At 38.3% G+C, this 16,519-nt stretch overlaps 1 protein-coding gene across 30 annotated transcripts in view; it reads right to left on the bottom strand.

The window, feature by feature from the left end:
* CADPS2 (calcium dependent secretion activator 2) overlaps nucleotides 1-16,519 on the bottom strand; it is a 494,741-nt gene that overhangs the window by 181,616 nt on the left and 296,606 nt on the right. For all 30 annotated transcript variants that reach the window (XM_021078970.1, XM_013985671.2, XM_013985668.2 and 27 more), the window contains exon 9: nucleotides 9,797-9,863. In XM_021078970.1, the coding sequence (XP_020934629.1) occupies nucleotides 9,797-9,863 (67 nt within the window). The remainder of the gene's footprint in view (nucleotides 1-9,796; nucleotides 9,864-16,519) is intronic.

The following is a 16,519-nucleotide window of genomic DNA, read 5'->3' as shown; positions in this document are numbered from 1 at the left end:
TCCCATCATGGTCTATCCCAAGAGAATGGATATAGTTCCCTGTGTGTACAGTAGGACCTCACTGCTTATCCACTCCAAATATAATAGTTTGCATCTACTAACCCCAATCTCCCGGTCCATCCTACTCCCCCCGACCCTCCCCTTGGCAACTACAAGTCTGTTCTCTATGTCTGATGTTGCATTTTATGATTTTTTTTTTTTGTATCTGTCTTTTCAAGGACTGCACTTGCAGTATGCGGAGGTTCCCAGGCTAGGGGTCTAATTGGAGCTATAGCTATGGACCTACACCAGAGCCACAGCAATGCCAGATCTGAGCTGTGTCTGAGACCTACACCACAGCTCACAGAAACGCCGGATCCTTAACCCACTGAGCAAGGCCAGGGATCAAACCCGCAACCTCATGGTTCCTAGTCGGATTCGTTAACCACTGTGCCACGATGGGAACTCCTCTGGTATAAATTCAAGTGAATCCTTGAAGCAACTTGTAGCAATTGGTTTGCTAGCCATTATCTAGACTGAGGGTCATCTGGAAAAGCTGCACTCTGAAAGAACTGTCATTATCAGGCGGCACTAACAGTTAAAATATGCTGCTCAAAGACACAACACAGGGGCCATGGGTTCACTAGGCTCCCCGTGCTTCTGGATGGAGGCAGTCTTACAGTCTTCACTCTGCCTCATCTCTACATGGCAGGGAATTAGACAGAAACAGGTGGTCTGACCTATTCTGATCTAGTATTTGTTTTCATTTATAAGCTTAGGTATAATCTTATACTACATTGCAAGGGAAAATCCAGTCAGTACAAAGACACAGCAGTGATAAAAATCCAATATTCTTAACCCAATCCACTCTTAATACCTCCATACAGAATGGATTTGTTGAGAATTGGGAGATATAAACTGACTTTAATCTGAGGACAGCGTTAAATCAGGTCTTGGCATCACTACCTCGAACGGGGCACCTTCAGTTGCTGAGGTCCCACAAGGCACCTGCATCTGCTCCAGGAAACCTCCCAGTTTACTTGCGACTGCCAATCTGTTCAGCACCTGTCCTGTCCACACGTGGAGGGGCCACTGATGAGTTCTCAGACCACAGCTTTCAGGTTTGTATGTTGTACTCTGACTGCAGGGATCATGTTAACAGCTGGCAGCTTAGCAACTGCCACCATCTAATTTCAGTAAAGATTAAGGCTTAAAAAATCCTTAGCTGGAAATGTTCTTGGCAGAGGCCAAAGGTGCTGCTAGAGTTATTAAAAAAAAAAAAAATCTCAGAGCTTAATCAAGAAAAATGAATACATCTTCAAGATCATGATGGATTTGAAAGGAATATATATTTAGTGTTTTGACCAAATGGCACATAAAAGACTTAGCAATCAGTGTATAAAAAAGAAAGGCAGTCTTTTTAAAACAATACTCAGAGCAATTAACACTTATTCACTTATTTAACACATATTTAGGTAGTTTCTACTCACACACAGTAGCTTATAAGACAGACAAGATCCTTATTTTCAAGGAGCATATATTCTAGAAGGGGTAAAGAGAAACTTAAAAATACATAAATAAAAATGACAACTTTGGTTAGAAATAAAATGCTCTGAAAAATACAAAACAGGGAGTCACTTCAGATTGAGTCTTTTCTGACCTAATTAAGGTGACATCTGACCTGATACCTAAATGGGCAGGTAGAACACGCCAGTCACAGGGAAAACGTAAGCCGTAGAATGAATGTTCCGAATTTCTTTAGGTGACTTTAGGGGTAGCAGAGAAACAAATGAGTGGTAGAAAGGTAGGGGGACTTAATTCAAAGGCACATCTGCATAGAAGTAACACTTCAAAAATAAACTCAGATTATTATATATTTATTGGAGAGAGGGGGCTGGTGACCTGGAGGTGTTAAAACTCCAATTCTTGGCACTGTGATTAATCTGGGAGCAGGGCATTACAGGTCAAGGTGCTGCTCAGTGACAGGCAGGGACTCATCGAAGGGGAAGCCAGAGGCCACAACATGCACAATATGCAGGACCTTCTCCAGGTGATGGTCAGAAGTTATTCTAAGAGTACTGGGAAGTCAGGGAAGGATTTAAGCAGAAAATTGGCAAAATTGGAGTTATGCTTCAAATAGATTATTCTGGCAATGTGAAGAATGGATTGTAAGGAGACTGGTGGAAAGCTGAAGCAGGAAAAACAGCTGGGATTCTATTGTAAAAGTCCACATGAAGATAATAGTGGTTTCAAGTAGAATGGTAGCAGAGAAGATGGAGAGAATTGAATGCAAGCGGGATACTGTTCTGGCTGCAGATGAAACAGTATTTTCTGACTGACATGGGGCTAATGACAAAAGAGGGATCAAAGACAACATCAAGGTTTTGGTTCAAGTATGCTCAAATATAAGTCAATTTTATGTTCCATACAGAGGTTTGAGAAGGAACTCAAAGGAGATATTCATTTAGTTTACATTTACCGAGTCTTTACCGTGAACAGAACACTGCACACGTTTATGTGTAGAGATATATACGCATATGAATGCACACATACACATAAAGATACACACATACAGCATGTTTAAACTGAGTCTCATGAAACAATTTTTAAAAATTGAGCCCATTAAAATTGAATGTACATTTCTCATTCATAGGTCCTCTACTCTTGCAGGTAGGGGTGAGCTATAAAGGAGACACAGACATTTTTCTGCAATCTAAACATGAAAATAACACATTTTAAGGGAAGACAGGGTGCATGTAAAAGAAGAATTTTTGCATCAGGATCACTTCCTGACCCGTATGAGATTTTCTTTACCAAATCTAGCCCTACTCTCCTTCCACTGTCTCTTGTTTAACATCAGATCTTGAAACATGATCCTTTTCATGTCTTTTAGAACTCTTTTGAAGAGTAAACGTAGTAAGCTTGTTAACGACCAAGGGTAAATTGTATAAATCAACATGGCCATTTCCTTGATTCTGGGCTACGGAAAATTCAAAGAGCACAAAGCAGAAGTTATGTAAAAGATGAAACTTAGAAGAAAAAACTCTTTTCCTCTGAGATTTTTTTCCAAATAAGTGCCACAACAAAAGAATTTTCAATTTTTTTCTTATGTGCGTTTTGAAAGATAAAATAATACAATGCAACTTGACCCATAATGACCATTAACTACAAAAAAGACAGAACCCCACAAAGTTTTGGTGACTATTAAGTGTTTATGAGTCATCTAGAGCTTTAGAAATCTTACTGCATATCATAGGTATCTTGTGCCCTTTGGTCCAGAAATTTTGTTTTTTATAAGAATACTCCTACATACATCCAAAGATAAATATGTAAGAATTGCATATATACTAATTCCAGCATTGCTTGTTGATTTTATAAAAAAAAAAAAAAAGGAATTTAAATGTCCGAAAAGGGAGATCTGTTACATAAATTATCTTCATCTACATTATGGAATTCAATCCATTAAAAAAATAAAGTGGATTTTTATATATTCACATGGAAACTTGTCTGTGATGTAATTTTAAAGAGGATCCAAACAATTCACAAACAAATATATATATGGGATGATTCTATTGAGGATGGATTAAACTGATACAAGTTTAGAAGGTCAAACTACTAACAATGGTTACTTGGCTGTTTGGGGATAGAGACTGGAATAAACTGGCAATGCTGGTAGGAGTATTGATGGGGGCCTTTCACTTACTGCCATAAATACTTGTGTAGGGTCTGATTTTATTCTTTTTTTTTTTTTTTTTTTTTTGTCTTTTTGCCATTTCTTGGGCCACTCCCGTGGCATATGGAGGTTCCCAGGCTGGGGGTTGAATTGGAGCTGTAGCCACCAGCCTACGCCAGAGCCACAGCAACACGGGATCCACGCCTCACCTGTGACCTACACCACAGCTCACAGCAACGCCAGATCCTTAACCCACTGAGCAAGGGCAGGGATCGAACCCGCAACCTCATGGTTCCTAGTCGGGTTCGTTACCCACTGAGCCATCATGGGAACTCCCTGATTTTATTCTATACTGACCATGTCTTGGGTTTGTAAATTTTAAATCAATTTAAAACATACCGCCAGGAGGGCCCATTGTGGCTCAGCGGGTTAAGGACCCAAAACAGTGTTCGTGAGGATGCAGATTTGATTCCTGGCCTCGCTCAGTGGATTAAGGATCTGGTGTTGCCACAACTTGTGGTGGCGGTCACAGATACAGCCTGGATCTGGTGCTGCTGTGGCTGTGGCCAGCAGCTGCAGCTCCCATTTGACCCCTGGCCTGGGAACTTCCATATGCTGTAAGTGAAGCTGTAAAAAAAAAAAAATTAACTAAAGCCAGAGGGCCACTACCCCATGACTTTCCTTATTTGACAGCAATATATTTGCTCACTTTGCATTACTATAGGCAAACACCAGCTGATGTTCTAAGGCTGAACCTAGATGATGTAATTTCCTGCAGTAGTGACATTCTCAAATGTGTGACAGCAGCCTGCTGCAGCGCAGCTCCACGTGTGCTGAATCTTTCAGATGTCAATAGGCTGGGGCAGCCACTTCTTGAAATTGACGGTACATTTTGATGGCAGCTCACTAACAGAGTGGTCCTGTTTGCAGCAGGTACAGTTACTCAGTGGCATGGCTGTTTACAGCCTGTGCCAACTCAGCTGATAGGTAATTAACATTATGTCTTGGTAGCCTGCTGTTGTTTGCAGCAACTTCAAGTCATGATTCTGACACATTGACAACGAGTAGGGAACACTTTGATACAGGGCCAAAACACAGACGTCTATCTACTTCAGTTTTCAGCAGTGTCACAGAGTAGGTGGGTTCCATGAGCATGGGACTCTTTATGCCACCACTGACTGGCCATATTTTTAATGTAGTAACACTGTTTTGTACCTCATGAAATGAGTGATCCACAGTGATTATTCTGATTATCTGTTGCTCTTCGGATCAGCTACAGCCCTGTGCATTAATTTAATCTTAGGAAAAGAGCTTGGCCTCTAGAGACTGACAGAACTGTATTTGATCACTTGAGTCTATCGCACACTAACTGCATAATTCTGCAAAAATATAATAACCCCTTTGTACATCAATTTAGTCTATGCAATGAGGATAATAATACCTACCCTAAAACACAACTTATTCTGAAGAGGTAAAGCAAGAATGTGGTTTACATAATAAATGCCTGCCACATTTGCTTAATAAATATTAGATTAAATATAGCAATAATTTTATTAATAGCTGAGTGGCTTCAGGAATTTTTGGACTACCATGGAATATGAAATACCTGGGGACATAGAGTTACTTGAATAGGTATTAGCTGAATAGAGAATTACAAAATAATTTGATTTGTTTAAATCATAAATACAGATATAGTATTTTAAAGCTATTAAATGGTTTATTATAATGAACTAAAATATATTAGTGTCATAAGTACTTCCCACCAAGGATATCCTTTAATACTAAAACACTGAATAAGCATAAGAAAAACGAGTAAGAAACACACTTAAGTTTGGTAAGATTTTAAACATTTTCCTCAAAACAACTCTTCTTTTAGTTTAGCCTGAGCCTAAATTTGCCTTCATTTAAAAAATGCAGCCTCTTGGAGTTTCCTTTGTGGCTCAGCAGTTAACAAACCCAACTAGCATCCATGATGATGCAGATTTGATCCCCGGCCTCACTCAGGGGGTTAAAGATCTGGCGTTGCTCTGGTGTGGGTTACAGACATGGCTCAGATCCTGCGTGGCTGTGGCTGTGGTGTAGGCTGGCAGCTGTAATTCCCATTTGACCCCTAGACTGGGGACCTCTATATGCCATGGGTGTGGCCCTAAAAAGCAAAAAAATAAAAAATAAGAAAATAAAAATGCAGCCTCTTAAAAAAACATGAAAATTGAGAGGTTCCCATTGTGGCTCAGTGGAAAAGAACCCGACTAGTATCCATGAGGACGCAGGTTCAATCCTTGGCCCTGTTCAACAGGTTAAGGATCGGGTGTTGCCATGAGCTGTGGTGTAGGTCACAGACGTGGCTTGGATCTGCCGCAGCTGTGGCTGTGGTGTAGGTCGGCAGCCGAAGCTCTGATTCAACTCCTAGGCTGGGTGGGAACTTTCATATGCCACACGAGCAGCCCTGAAAACAAACAAATAAAACACCCAACCAAACAAAATCTGTTTAATAGTCTATACAGAATCTAAATGGGATCCAACACTAATCTTACTTGGAAGTCAAATAAATATCCTATATTGATAATTAATTTATTTTACCATTTTAAACTCTGATTTAAATGCTTATACCAGAGTCCTTGAAAAGTCTCTTCACCTCAGGGGCTCTGCGAGTGCTCACCTTGAACAATGACTTTGCAGCTGACCAAACCTGACTCTCCATCAATTTTTATGAGTACAAATTCTTGGGCTGATAGCTGGAGCGCCAGCTCTCTCTCTCATATAATACACACTCACAAGTGGTGATGAGATTCACATTATCACTGGAGCACCATTCTGCCCACGGTGGCAGCAGACACAGCAGGGGGCTACTGTCCTCCCTAGAAATCGACTCCTTCACCTTTCAATAATGCAGCCTGCAGGTATGGCCCTACAAGTTATGTGCTGGCAGAATGAGAGATGTCTTTAAAAACACCAATAAAAACTACCCAGTTCCTCCCAATGAGTCATTCTTGTTGAACCTCCATACATATCCAGCTTGATGCTGAAGTGTGTATATTCTGTTTGTCTTCTCAGGACATTTGTAATTGAAAAGGAGATTCAACTGTATTTAAATTTTCAAAAAGTTGCCAGCATACTAGCATGTAAATCTTAGTACTTGCGGGTGTGGGATTCTCCGTGTGAGTGCGTTATGTACACATATTTGTATAAAGATACAATGCTTAACTAGGTCTTCAAATTTTAAGATAATATCTCAGGTAGACTAAATCTGAATTCATTATAATTTGGTGGCGTTTTTCCTAAGTTTTAATTATGGAGTAGAGAGGTTTACCTCCTTTGGTTTAAATTGGATTTTGCCTTTTAAAAATATTTGTTACACAGAGAACATTCTAGCTCCCTAAAGAGATGGTTCATGTTCCTTAAAGATATATCAACTAATGATCTAAAAGTATTAAAAATCCTTTTTTCATTTCTAAGCTTTCTTATGGGATAAAAATCAAAGTATACATTTTGCTCTTTTAATTCTTACAATCATACGCCAGTAAATAAGGGACAGAGCAAAGGATCACCCTGAACCTTACTTGACTAAAGGCATGAGGTGTCTCTTTGACCTCTCAAGACAGATCTACTAAGGCCTAATTTTCATATTAAGACAAAAGTGTATCAGAAACTCTTTTAGCCTATGGATACTTCACTGAACCTCTCTCTACACAATGAACACTCTGATTCATTTTTAAAAAATAGTGAATATGAGCCAGCAATCATGCTCGTTTTACCCTAGGGAGCTGGAACGTTATGTCTACACAAAAACCTGCACACAAATGTGTACAGTCGTTGGATTCATAATTGCCAATATTTGGAAGCAACCAAGCTGTCCTTCAGCAGGTGAACAAATACACTGTGGTTCATCCAGACAATGGAATGTTATTTGGTGCTAAAAAGAAGTGAGCATTCAAGCCATGAAAAAACACGGTAAAATCCTAAATGCATATCCCATACTACATGATTCCAACTCTATGACATTCTGGAAAGGGCACAACTATGAACACAGTAAAATGATCACGGGTTGCCAAAAGTACTGGGTTGCATCCTTATGTGCTCTCATAACATTCCCACCAGTTAAATTCTATGTTTACTATGAGTTCAGTAAGGGAGTTCCCATTGTGGCTCAGTGGTTAACAAATCCGACTAGGAACCATGAGGTTGCGGGTTTGACCCCTGGCCTTGCTCAGTGGGTTAAGGATCTGGCATTGCCGTGAGCTGTGGTGTAGGTCACAGATGCGGCTTGGATGCCGCGCTGCTGTGGCTCTGGCGTAGGCTGGTGGCTACAGCTCTAATTGGACCCCTAGCCTGGGAACCTCCACATGCTGCGGGAGCGGCCCAAGAAATGGCAAAAAGACAAAAAGAAAAGAAAAGAAAAAAAAGAGTTCAGTAAGTAGGCTTTGTTTAGGCCAAAAACACCAGCTACTGAACTTAGGGGATAGGAACGTGTATTTTTACATAAATGCATGACCCATGACTATGAAAAAGAAGCTGCAACGTCTGTGAAAAATTAGTAGACTGCTTTATAAAAATTTGATAGAGATAAATCATTAACACAAACTTTTCAAATTAGATGTGGGTGAGACAGCTCTAACTGGGAATAAAATCAAAATGCACAGAAAGAGCTGCACTCTAACCGCCTAGTAAATGCATTTAAGTTGTCCTGACAAAGCAAATAAATTAAACCTGTAAAAGAGAGATGATGCCTTATTGGTAGTTTTTGGAGGACAGATGACTCAGAAACCCCAACAGAGAGCCCTTCCTCAAAGCAATTGCCTGGGTTTTATATAAAAAGACTGCCAATGGGTGTGCACATCTTTTTTTAAACTGGTTCTAATTACCTAAGAAAAAGTTACATTTTTACCTGGGGGTTGGGAGGAACTACTTTTCACTAAAAGTTTGCATTTTCCATGAAGTTACCATGCCATGATGGCACATCAATAAAATAATATTCTCCAGCCATTGACAGATGGCTTTATTTCCGGATGGTAAATAATTTTTCTTCCTTGGAATTTCACCATGTTAGTCTCATCTAACCTATTGAAATTTGCTTACTGTGTAGGTAGGAATTCACAAGATTTTATAGACTGTTTTACATTAAGAATCCCAAGACAGCTTCTTTTCCCATATATATTCATTGGGAATAACACGGCTTGGATTTGTTTTATTATACTCTATGAGCAAAAGCTGTCCATTACTCAAAAACAAAACAGTCATCCACAGTGTGTATTCCAATATCTGTCTACACTCAGAATCCTATCACAAAACTACCAGTCAAGGTAATTTAAAGACATATATATGTGAATAAGTGATAAATATATGGCACATTTTTTACAAAAAGGCACGTTTTTGTGTATTGAGTTTTATCTATAAAATACCAGTACAGTGCAGTGGTTCTCAAGGTATGGTCTAGGCATCCTCTAAAGATCCTTTTAGGGGACTTGTGAGGTCACTACCACTTTTACAACAACATTCAAACATCCTTGCCCTTTTCACATTTACTCTCTCATGAGTGTACAGTGGAGTTTTCCAAAGGCTAAATTTCATCTGAGTTGCAACAGAACGAAGGCAATAACTGATATGAAAACACAGCTGCATTTTATTTTATTAAGCTAGGCATTAAGACGTGAGCAAAATCATAACATACTAGTACTTATTTCACTAAAATGTTTGGCTTGAAAAATCATTATTTTAAATAAAAAGGCTATTTGCACTGACATGTAATGGGTTTTACTATTTTTATTTTTATATTTTTTCTTTTTACGGCCATACCTATGGCATATGGAAGTTTCTGGGCCAGGGGTCGAATGGGAGCTGCAGCTGCAGGCCTTCACTAGGGCCATGGCAACACCAGATCCGAGCTGCATCTGCGACCTACATCACAGCTTGCAGCAAACTTGGGTCCTTAACCTACTTAAGCAAAATCAGGGACTGAACCTGAAATTTCACAAAGTTGAGTTCTTAACCTGCCAAGCCACATCAGGAACTCCTTTTAGTTTTAAGTGATTTAAAATTTTTCTCAGTCTTAATTTCTAATAGAGTGAATATTGATAGACATAACCCCCACAAAAATTTGAGAATGGCTTAGAGTGATTGTGTAACAGAAAAAAAAAAAAAACTTACTTGAACAAGGACAAAATAACGTTTTTTCCATCTTTTCCAAACCTTCTGTCCAAGGGCATATAGATATCTGGTAAGAAAAACAAGAATACATGAATACTGAGTAAATTTATTTCTTACATAGGTATTTATTCTTGAGACCGACCTGCTAAAGGCGAAGTTTAGCTCATTTGGAATCTGTGACAGCATGCAGCTTCTGTGTTACAAAATGACTAAGCCTGTCCCAAGACTCTTGAAAGGGAATTGATTTATATGGCTGATCAATTTGTCAGTTCTTTCCACCAACTGAGCAAAGCTGGACTTAGGATCATCAAAGAAGAAGTAGGAATTTTATTCTTACACATACTTCTTAGGAGAGACAAAGGCTATGAATTGAGGGTATGCTGCTGAATGTTTCAGCTCTCAGATGACCAGGGCTGAGGAGTGTGGCCTGCCAGGGACCTGGCTGTACTGTCCAGAGCCCAGGGTGAAGGGTCCCTGTCTAGAGGAGTGTCCCTGAGTTGTGCTTGGGCCAATCTCAGTTTCCATTTCCTCAACTGTCAATAGAATAAGGGCTGGATGCTCCTGCCAGCCCCATGCTTTGGAGACTTACCTGACCTACCGAAGCTTCTTACTGCAAACTTTCCTAACTATGAAATTCAGGTAAAAATGAGGACAGCATTGTATAATTTAAGATAGTTTTTTATTTAAGCAAGGCTTTTGTTTAACTTTGCATTGCCATTCGTAATTGAAATAGAATGATTAAAGTAGTCCATCACTTGGGAACAGAACTTTTGTTCTTACTGGGTAGACAGATGAAAGCTTAGGAGGAAAAAGAAGAAATTACAGATTAATCAGGTGTGAGTGTGTCATGGAGAGCTATTTAAAATTATACCACATACCTCCTACAAAAGTGGAAAACAGTGTTAGAAGTTTAAAATACGGCAAATAGAGACTATGCTTTTAAATTAAAATAAGGTTTTTCAATATTTTATCACAAACCCTTTTTCTGAGGTCAAGTTTAACATTGCAGAGGCTATACAAACTAACGTACATATGATTCTGAGCGATAAATGGAAGCACTAGAGATAACAGTTTATTTAGAAGCCAAAAGTCTCAGACTTACAATTTTTAAAACTTAAATCTTAACTTGAATTTTTAGTATCTGTCTTCACAAAAATAATTCTCTTTTGCAAAACGAAGCAAATATAGTTTTTACCCCCTTTACAAAAAGATCTATGGGGTTTGTTAGCTAAGATGCTCTGAAATGATGAACTCTCTTATTCACAGCTAGTGGAGTGTAACAGAAGACACCTTTCTGTGGGTTAACACGGCAATATGGAGAAACAAGCCTCACCTTTTCAGCCTGGCATTAGATAATTAGAGAAGCATACAAATTTGTAGGCTACGTGGATACATAGAACAGTGTTGTTTGTATTATGGGAAAGGTAACAACTTAAATGCCCAAAACTAGGTGAATTGTTTTATGCTGCCACTGAAAAAAAAAAATTTTTTTTTTTTTTTTTTTGGCTTTTTAGGGCAGCATATGTGGGCTATGGAAGCTTCCAGGCTAGGGGTCAAATCAGAGCTGTAGCCTCCAGCCACAGTCACAGCCACAGGAACACCAGATATGAGCCACGTCTGCAACCTACACCACAGCTCACAGCCACGCCAGATCCTTAACCCACTGAGCAATGCCAGGCATCGAACCCGCATCCTTATGGATTCAAGGCAGTTTCGTAACCCACTGGGCCACAATAGAAACTGCCTGAAAAAAAGTTATATATATATATATATATATATATACACACACACACACATATATATATAACATATATATATATATATATATTTTTTTTTTTGCCTTTTTAGGGCCGCACCCGCAGCATATGGAGGTTCCCAGGCTAGGGGTCGAATCAGAGCTGTAGCCTCCAGCCTAAGCCAGAGCCACGGCAACGCCAGATCCAAGCTGCGTCTGTGACCTACACCACAGCTCACGGCAACGCCAGATCCTTAACCCACTGAGCGAGGTCAGGGATTAAACCCGCAACCTCATGGTTTCCAGTAGGATTCATTTCCACTGAGCCATGACAGGAACTCCCAAAAATATTTCTGATAAAATTAATAACAGAAAATATATGTTATGTAAAAAGAAAATCCAAAACTACATATATACTGAATGACTTGAAATCTGTAAAAAAAAAATATATATATGAAATAATCCAAAATTTTAGTAACAGAATCTCTGGTGAAATTATGGAGGATTTAGGTTTCCTTCTTCCTTGCATTTCTAAAATTTTAGAATAAACACACACACACAAACATGGAGTTACTAAAAGTCAAAATAAATACTAGACTCTTGTATGGAAAGCATCAAATCAATTATATATTTTCTTTCTTTCAGACACATTAGCCTGCTGAAGTGTTTGGCCGGCATATGTTTGGCTCTCCCAGCACCCTTGATACCATTCTGTCTGCACTTGTGGATGCAATGCGAATTCATTTAGAGACTGGCAGGAACAGCCTCTGCTACTGTTCTCACCTGTTCACTATCCCCTCCTGAGGGCCCCTGGAAACCCTTTGCCCCACCTTCGCTCTAGCCTCTAATTTCTCTTCTGTGGTTCTGGTGATAGGTGTTTCGTTGCTCTCTTTCTGTCTTTCCTATATAATTTCCCTCTCCTGAAAGGCACATATCCAAGCTCCTATTACAGGGTTAACAGCAATGACCTCAGGAGCTATATACTGTGGACACAACAGATGTTCTCTATGCAAGTTCACAAGCAAGATGTGCATCCAATAGCTGCCTAGGAGCCAAGAGGGCACTTGGAATAACCTCTCCCTGTGACCACAGGCTGCTTCTCCAACGTGTCTCACTTAGCATGCTGTTGGGCCACTGGGTCAGACGTCAGTGAAGGTGAACAGTGATACACAGACCATCAACACCACAAGCAAGTGTAAGTCTTGCTGACAGTGAAGGTTCTGCATAAGGAACAATGTCAGCTGCAGCTTCTTTCAAAAATCATGGATCAACACATTTGGAATGAAAATGTACAGTTCCTGCCTGTGAAGACAGAAAGCAGAGGAGTGGGTGGATGCACACATGTGTATAGTGAGAGATGTCTGAAGAAATAGAACAAAAGACAATTCAAGATTGCAACCAAAGCAAGCATTTGAATGTTGGGCCTTGAGGTCTTTTGAGCTATTGCACTATAGGCATTGAATAAAATGTATACAGAAGCAGTCGCAATTGATCAAATGTTTCTAGAAAGGAAACACTCTTTAAGAGTTTTCCTCTCTACGTAAGAAAAAAAATTACATTCAACGAAGCTTGTCAGCATAAAGGAAATGTTACAGTTGCTAGGTAGGAAAAATGATAATTTCTGCCCTCTAGTTCTTCTATTAGCCAAACAAAAATTTTACATAAAAAATGAACACAAATGAAAGCTATCGTAAAAGCCATCAATACTGAATAAGAACACTTTAATCTTAATTTCAATAAATCTGAGTTTCTTCACTATAATCATGAGTTTTGGAACTAGGTACCAATATTGCTATTCAGCCACTTTTTTTTTTTTTCCTGTCTTTTTGCCTTTTCTAGGGCTGCACCCGAGGCAGATAGAGGTTTCCAGGCTAGGAGTCTAATCGGAGCTACAGCTGCCAGCCTACACCAGAGCCATAGCAACGCGGGATCCAAGCCATGTCTGCAACCTACACCACAGCTCATGGCAATGCTGGATCCTTAACCCACTGAGTGAAGTCAGGGATCAAACCTGCAACCTCATGGTTCCTAATCGGATTCGTTAACCACTGAGCCACGACAGGAACCCTGTTTAGCCACTTTTTCACTGGTATAAAAGCAGATTCTTTGCACAGGAGATACAACTAAAATTGAAGAGAGAATGAAGAAAAATGATGTTCATCAATATTGTCTAAGACCGCCCAAGAGCAAAAACTCAAGAACCACATAAGAATCAAGCAGTTAAAATGATTGCGTTGCCAATGAGGAATGATGCCACAAAGAATGATTTGGAAAACTGTAATATCGTTAAGAAAAAGCTGTCACATGAGCTTATCATGTATGTATGGGAAAAAAATCCAGAAAGCTGTGTCAACATGTTAAAGATGTATCAAAATGTTATTATCTGGTTGGTGAGATTTTCTTCTTCATGCCTTTCTGAATATCCCCAATTTCTACATTGAGCATGTCTTTCATTTTTTTAATAAGTAATAGGTTAACTGGTATAGTTGATTTAAAGTAAAATTCACCCATTTTAGGTATACAATTTGAATAGCGCTGATACAGGAGGAATGTAACCACCACAACAAACTTCAAACAACACTTCCACTCCCACCCCCTCAAAGGTTTCTTCGTGCCCTTTTATGACCAACCCTCTCGGCAATCACTGATTTTTGACCTTATAATTTTTGTTTCCCAGACCTTATAATTTTTGTTTACCAGAATGTCATGTAAGTAGAATTATACAATACATATGTAGCCTTTAGTGTCTGGCTTCTTTCACTCAGTATAAAGCTTTTGAGATTCAGCTTTTGTCTATATCAGGCTCATTTCTTCTTATTTCTGAATATTATATCTCAATGTATGACTTCAATGTGTTTATCCTTTGATGAGGTGATGACATTTGAGTTGTACCCACCTTTTTTGGCTATCTTAAATAAGGTGGCTATAGCCATTCACCTACTAGTCTTTGTGTGGGCACATGTTTTCATTTCTCCCGGGTAAATATCTAGGAATGGGACTACTGAGTTACAGCGGAAAGTGTGTTTAAAAGAAACTGCCAAACTCTTTTTGCATTACCATTAGCAATGATGAGCACTCATCTTACTTTTATAATGAGAAGAAATGATTATTATTAAGGAGTTGAAGGATGTGGGCATTAGAGCTCCATAAATAATACTTCCGTCATGACTAAGTGGAACTCTTATAGACCAAAGATGAGAATCTTTGTCACTTTATCTTGAGTACAGTGGGGAATTCCTATAGACTTTAATGGTTAAATGGGTTTTCCAGTTTTTAAGAGTATTTTCAAACTCTGGTATTTAAAGCAGTCCAAATTCTTTGTAGGTGGGTGTTCTTACCGTGGGATGATTAAAGTGTAGAGAGAGTAAGGAAAAAGGAGCCAACATCATTTGAATATTTGATTACAATCAGCTAATTCATTGATTAGAAAGCATCTGTAAAAAAAGTACATTCTCTCCTAACTCACCTTTATGCCTAATGCTGCTGTTGAATTCAGAGTTCTGTTTTTTTGTTTTTAATGTTGAGCGTTGTTGTCATTTATCTCTTTATGGATAAAAATCTAAGATTTTTTTGATTTCAGAAAAGTTATACTAAAGTTATAGTGATTATAACTAAATTTATAACATATTATGTTATACTAGGCAATGGATTCATTTCATTACATTTACACAGCAATACTTGAGTACTTTTCATTATTGTGAAATGAGTTATTCTATGTAGAGAGTCTGTATATTATTCATCCATACTGAATTTTTAAAGAATTTGTATATAATAGGTTGACTTGACTTCAGTCATAAAATATAATTTGATCATTCTTTAATGACTTAGAAGGGGTGCTATTGCAGTCCCAGGGTCATTACCACGATCAATTATAACTGCACAGTTCTGTAAAAGGAGAAGGTAGGGCTGACAGGACTCAGTTTACCATTTGATATATAATGACAACAGTGTTAGCTGAATGGATCTTTGAGAGCTATTTACTTGTCACTTATTTCTCTTTCATAAAAATGAGAATTAAAATATATATTAATATTTCTTGCTGTCTGAACTCTAGAAAAATTCATTTTTTAATGCTTTATGAAATCTGATTCTATCTCATTAAAGTGTAGAGAACATAACCCCAAAAGTGTATTTGTCATCTGGGGGGCGAGACAGGGAACCTTGGCTAGTTTACTGCAGATATGTGGAGGGGTCTGCTCTGCAGCTGTGTTCTTCCTGAATGTATTATAACTGCTGAGTCACTACTAGCTTCTTCTCAATTGCATGCTTTTCTCAAATAAAAAAAGTTTTTTAACAAGAGTATGTTAAGTCAGACATGCCAGATACCAGGCAAATTGGGAACACACATTTAACTGGGTTTTATGTGACGATTTATAATGTTACTCAATAAAATAAATATTTCTCACACAGCATGAGAGCAACATTCTCTAATGAGTGAATTTTCTCCACCTTAAAGAAGTTTTAAAGAGCAAAGCCAGTCTTTTGTTTTATTTTAGGTGGGATATTCAACATTATTTTCATCAACCTATAGAAGTTGGTTTTAAACAAAAGATGTTTTCTTTCCTTTTTAAATTATCTCAACTAAGTCAGAAAAGCAACACCATTTAGCAGTAGTTTTCACAGTCTTAATACATTCTCCAGTACTCTACATTAGAGTATGACCCTAGGAAAAAGATTCCTTAAGCAAAGTTAAATTTGATTCAAGATTATTATTTAAATGGAGGTGAAAGATATTCCATTGTAAGTATTTCAAAAGCACATATTTCCAATGTTAATTTATATTAAATATAGCATTTTTCCATTTAAGTATTTCCAATGTATTACAATACTCATGTCATTAGAGTATGTTGGAGTATTTTAAAATAACTGCTCATATGGGAAAAAAGAATGGATATATTTATATGCCAAACTGACTCATTTTGCTGTACACCTGAAACTAATACAACATTGGAAGTCAACTCTGCTCCAATAAATTTTTTTTAAAAAAT

The sequence above is a fragment of the Sus scrofa genome, chromosome 18 (genome assembly GCF_000003025.6).
Source record: "Sus scrofa isolate TJ Tabasco breed Duroc chromosome 18, Sscrofa11.1, whole genome shotgun sequence".
Lineage (NCBI taxonomy): Eukaryota > Metazoa > Chordata > Mammalia > Artiodactyla > Suidae > Sus > Sus scrofa.
This window is presented reverse-complemented; position numbering and strand designations above follow the sequence as displayed.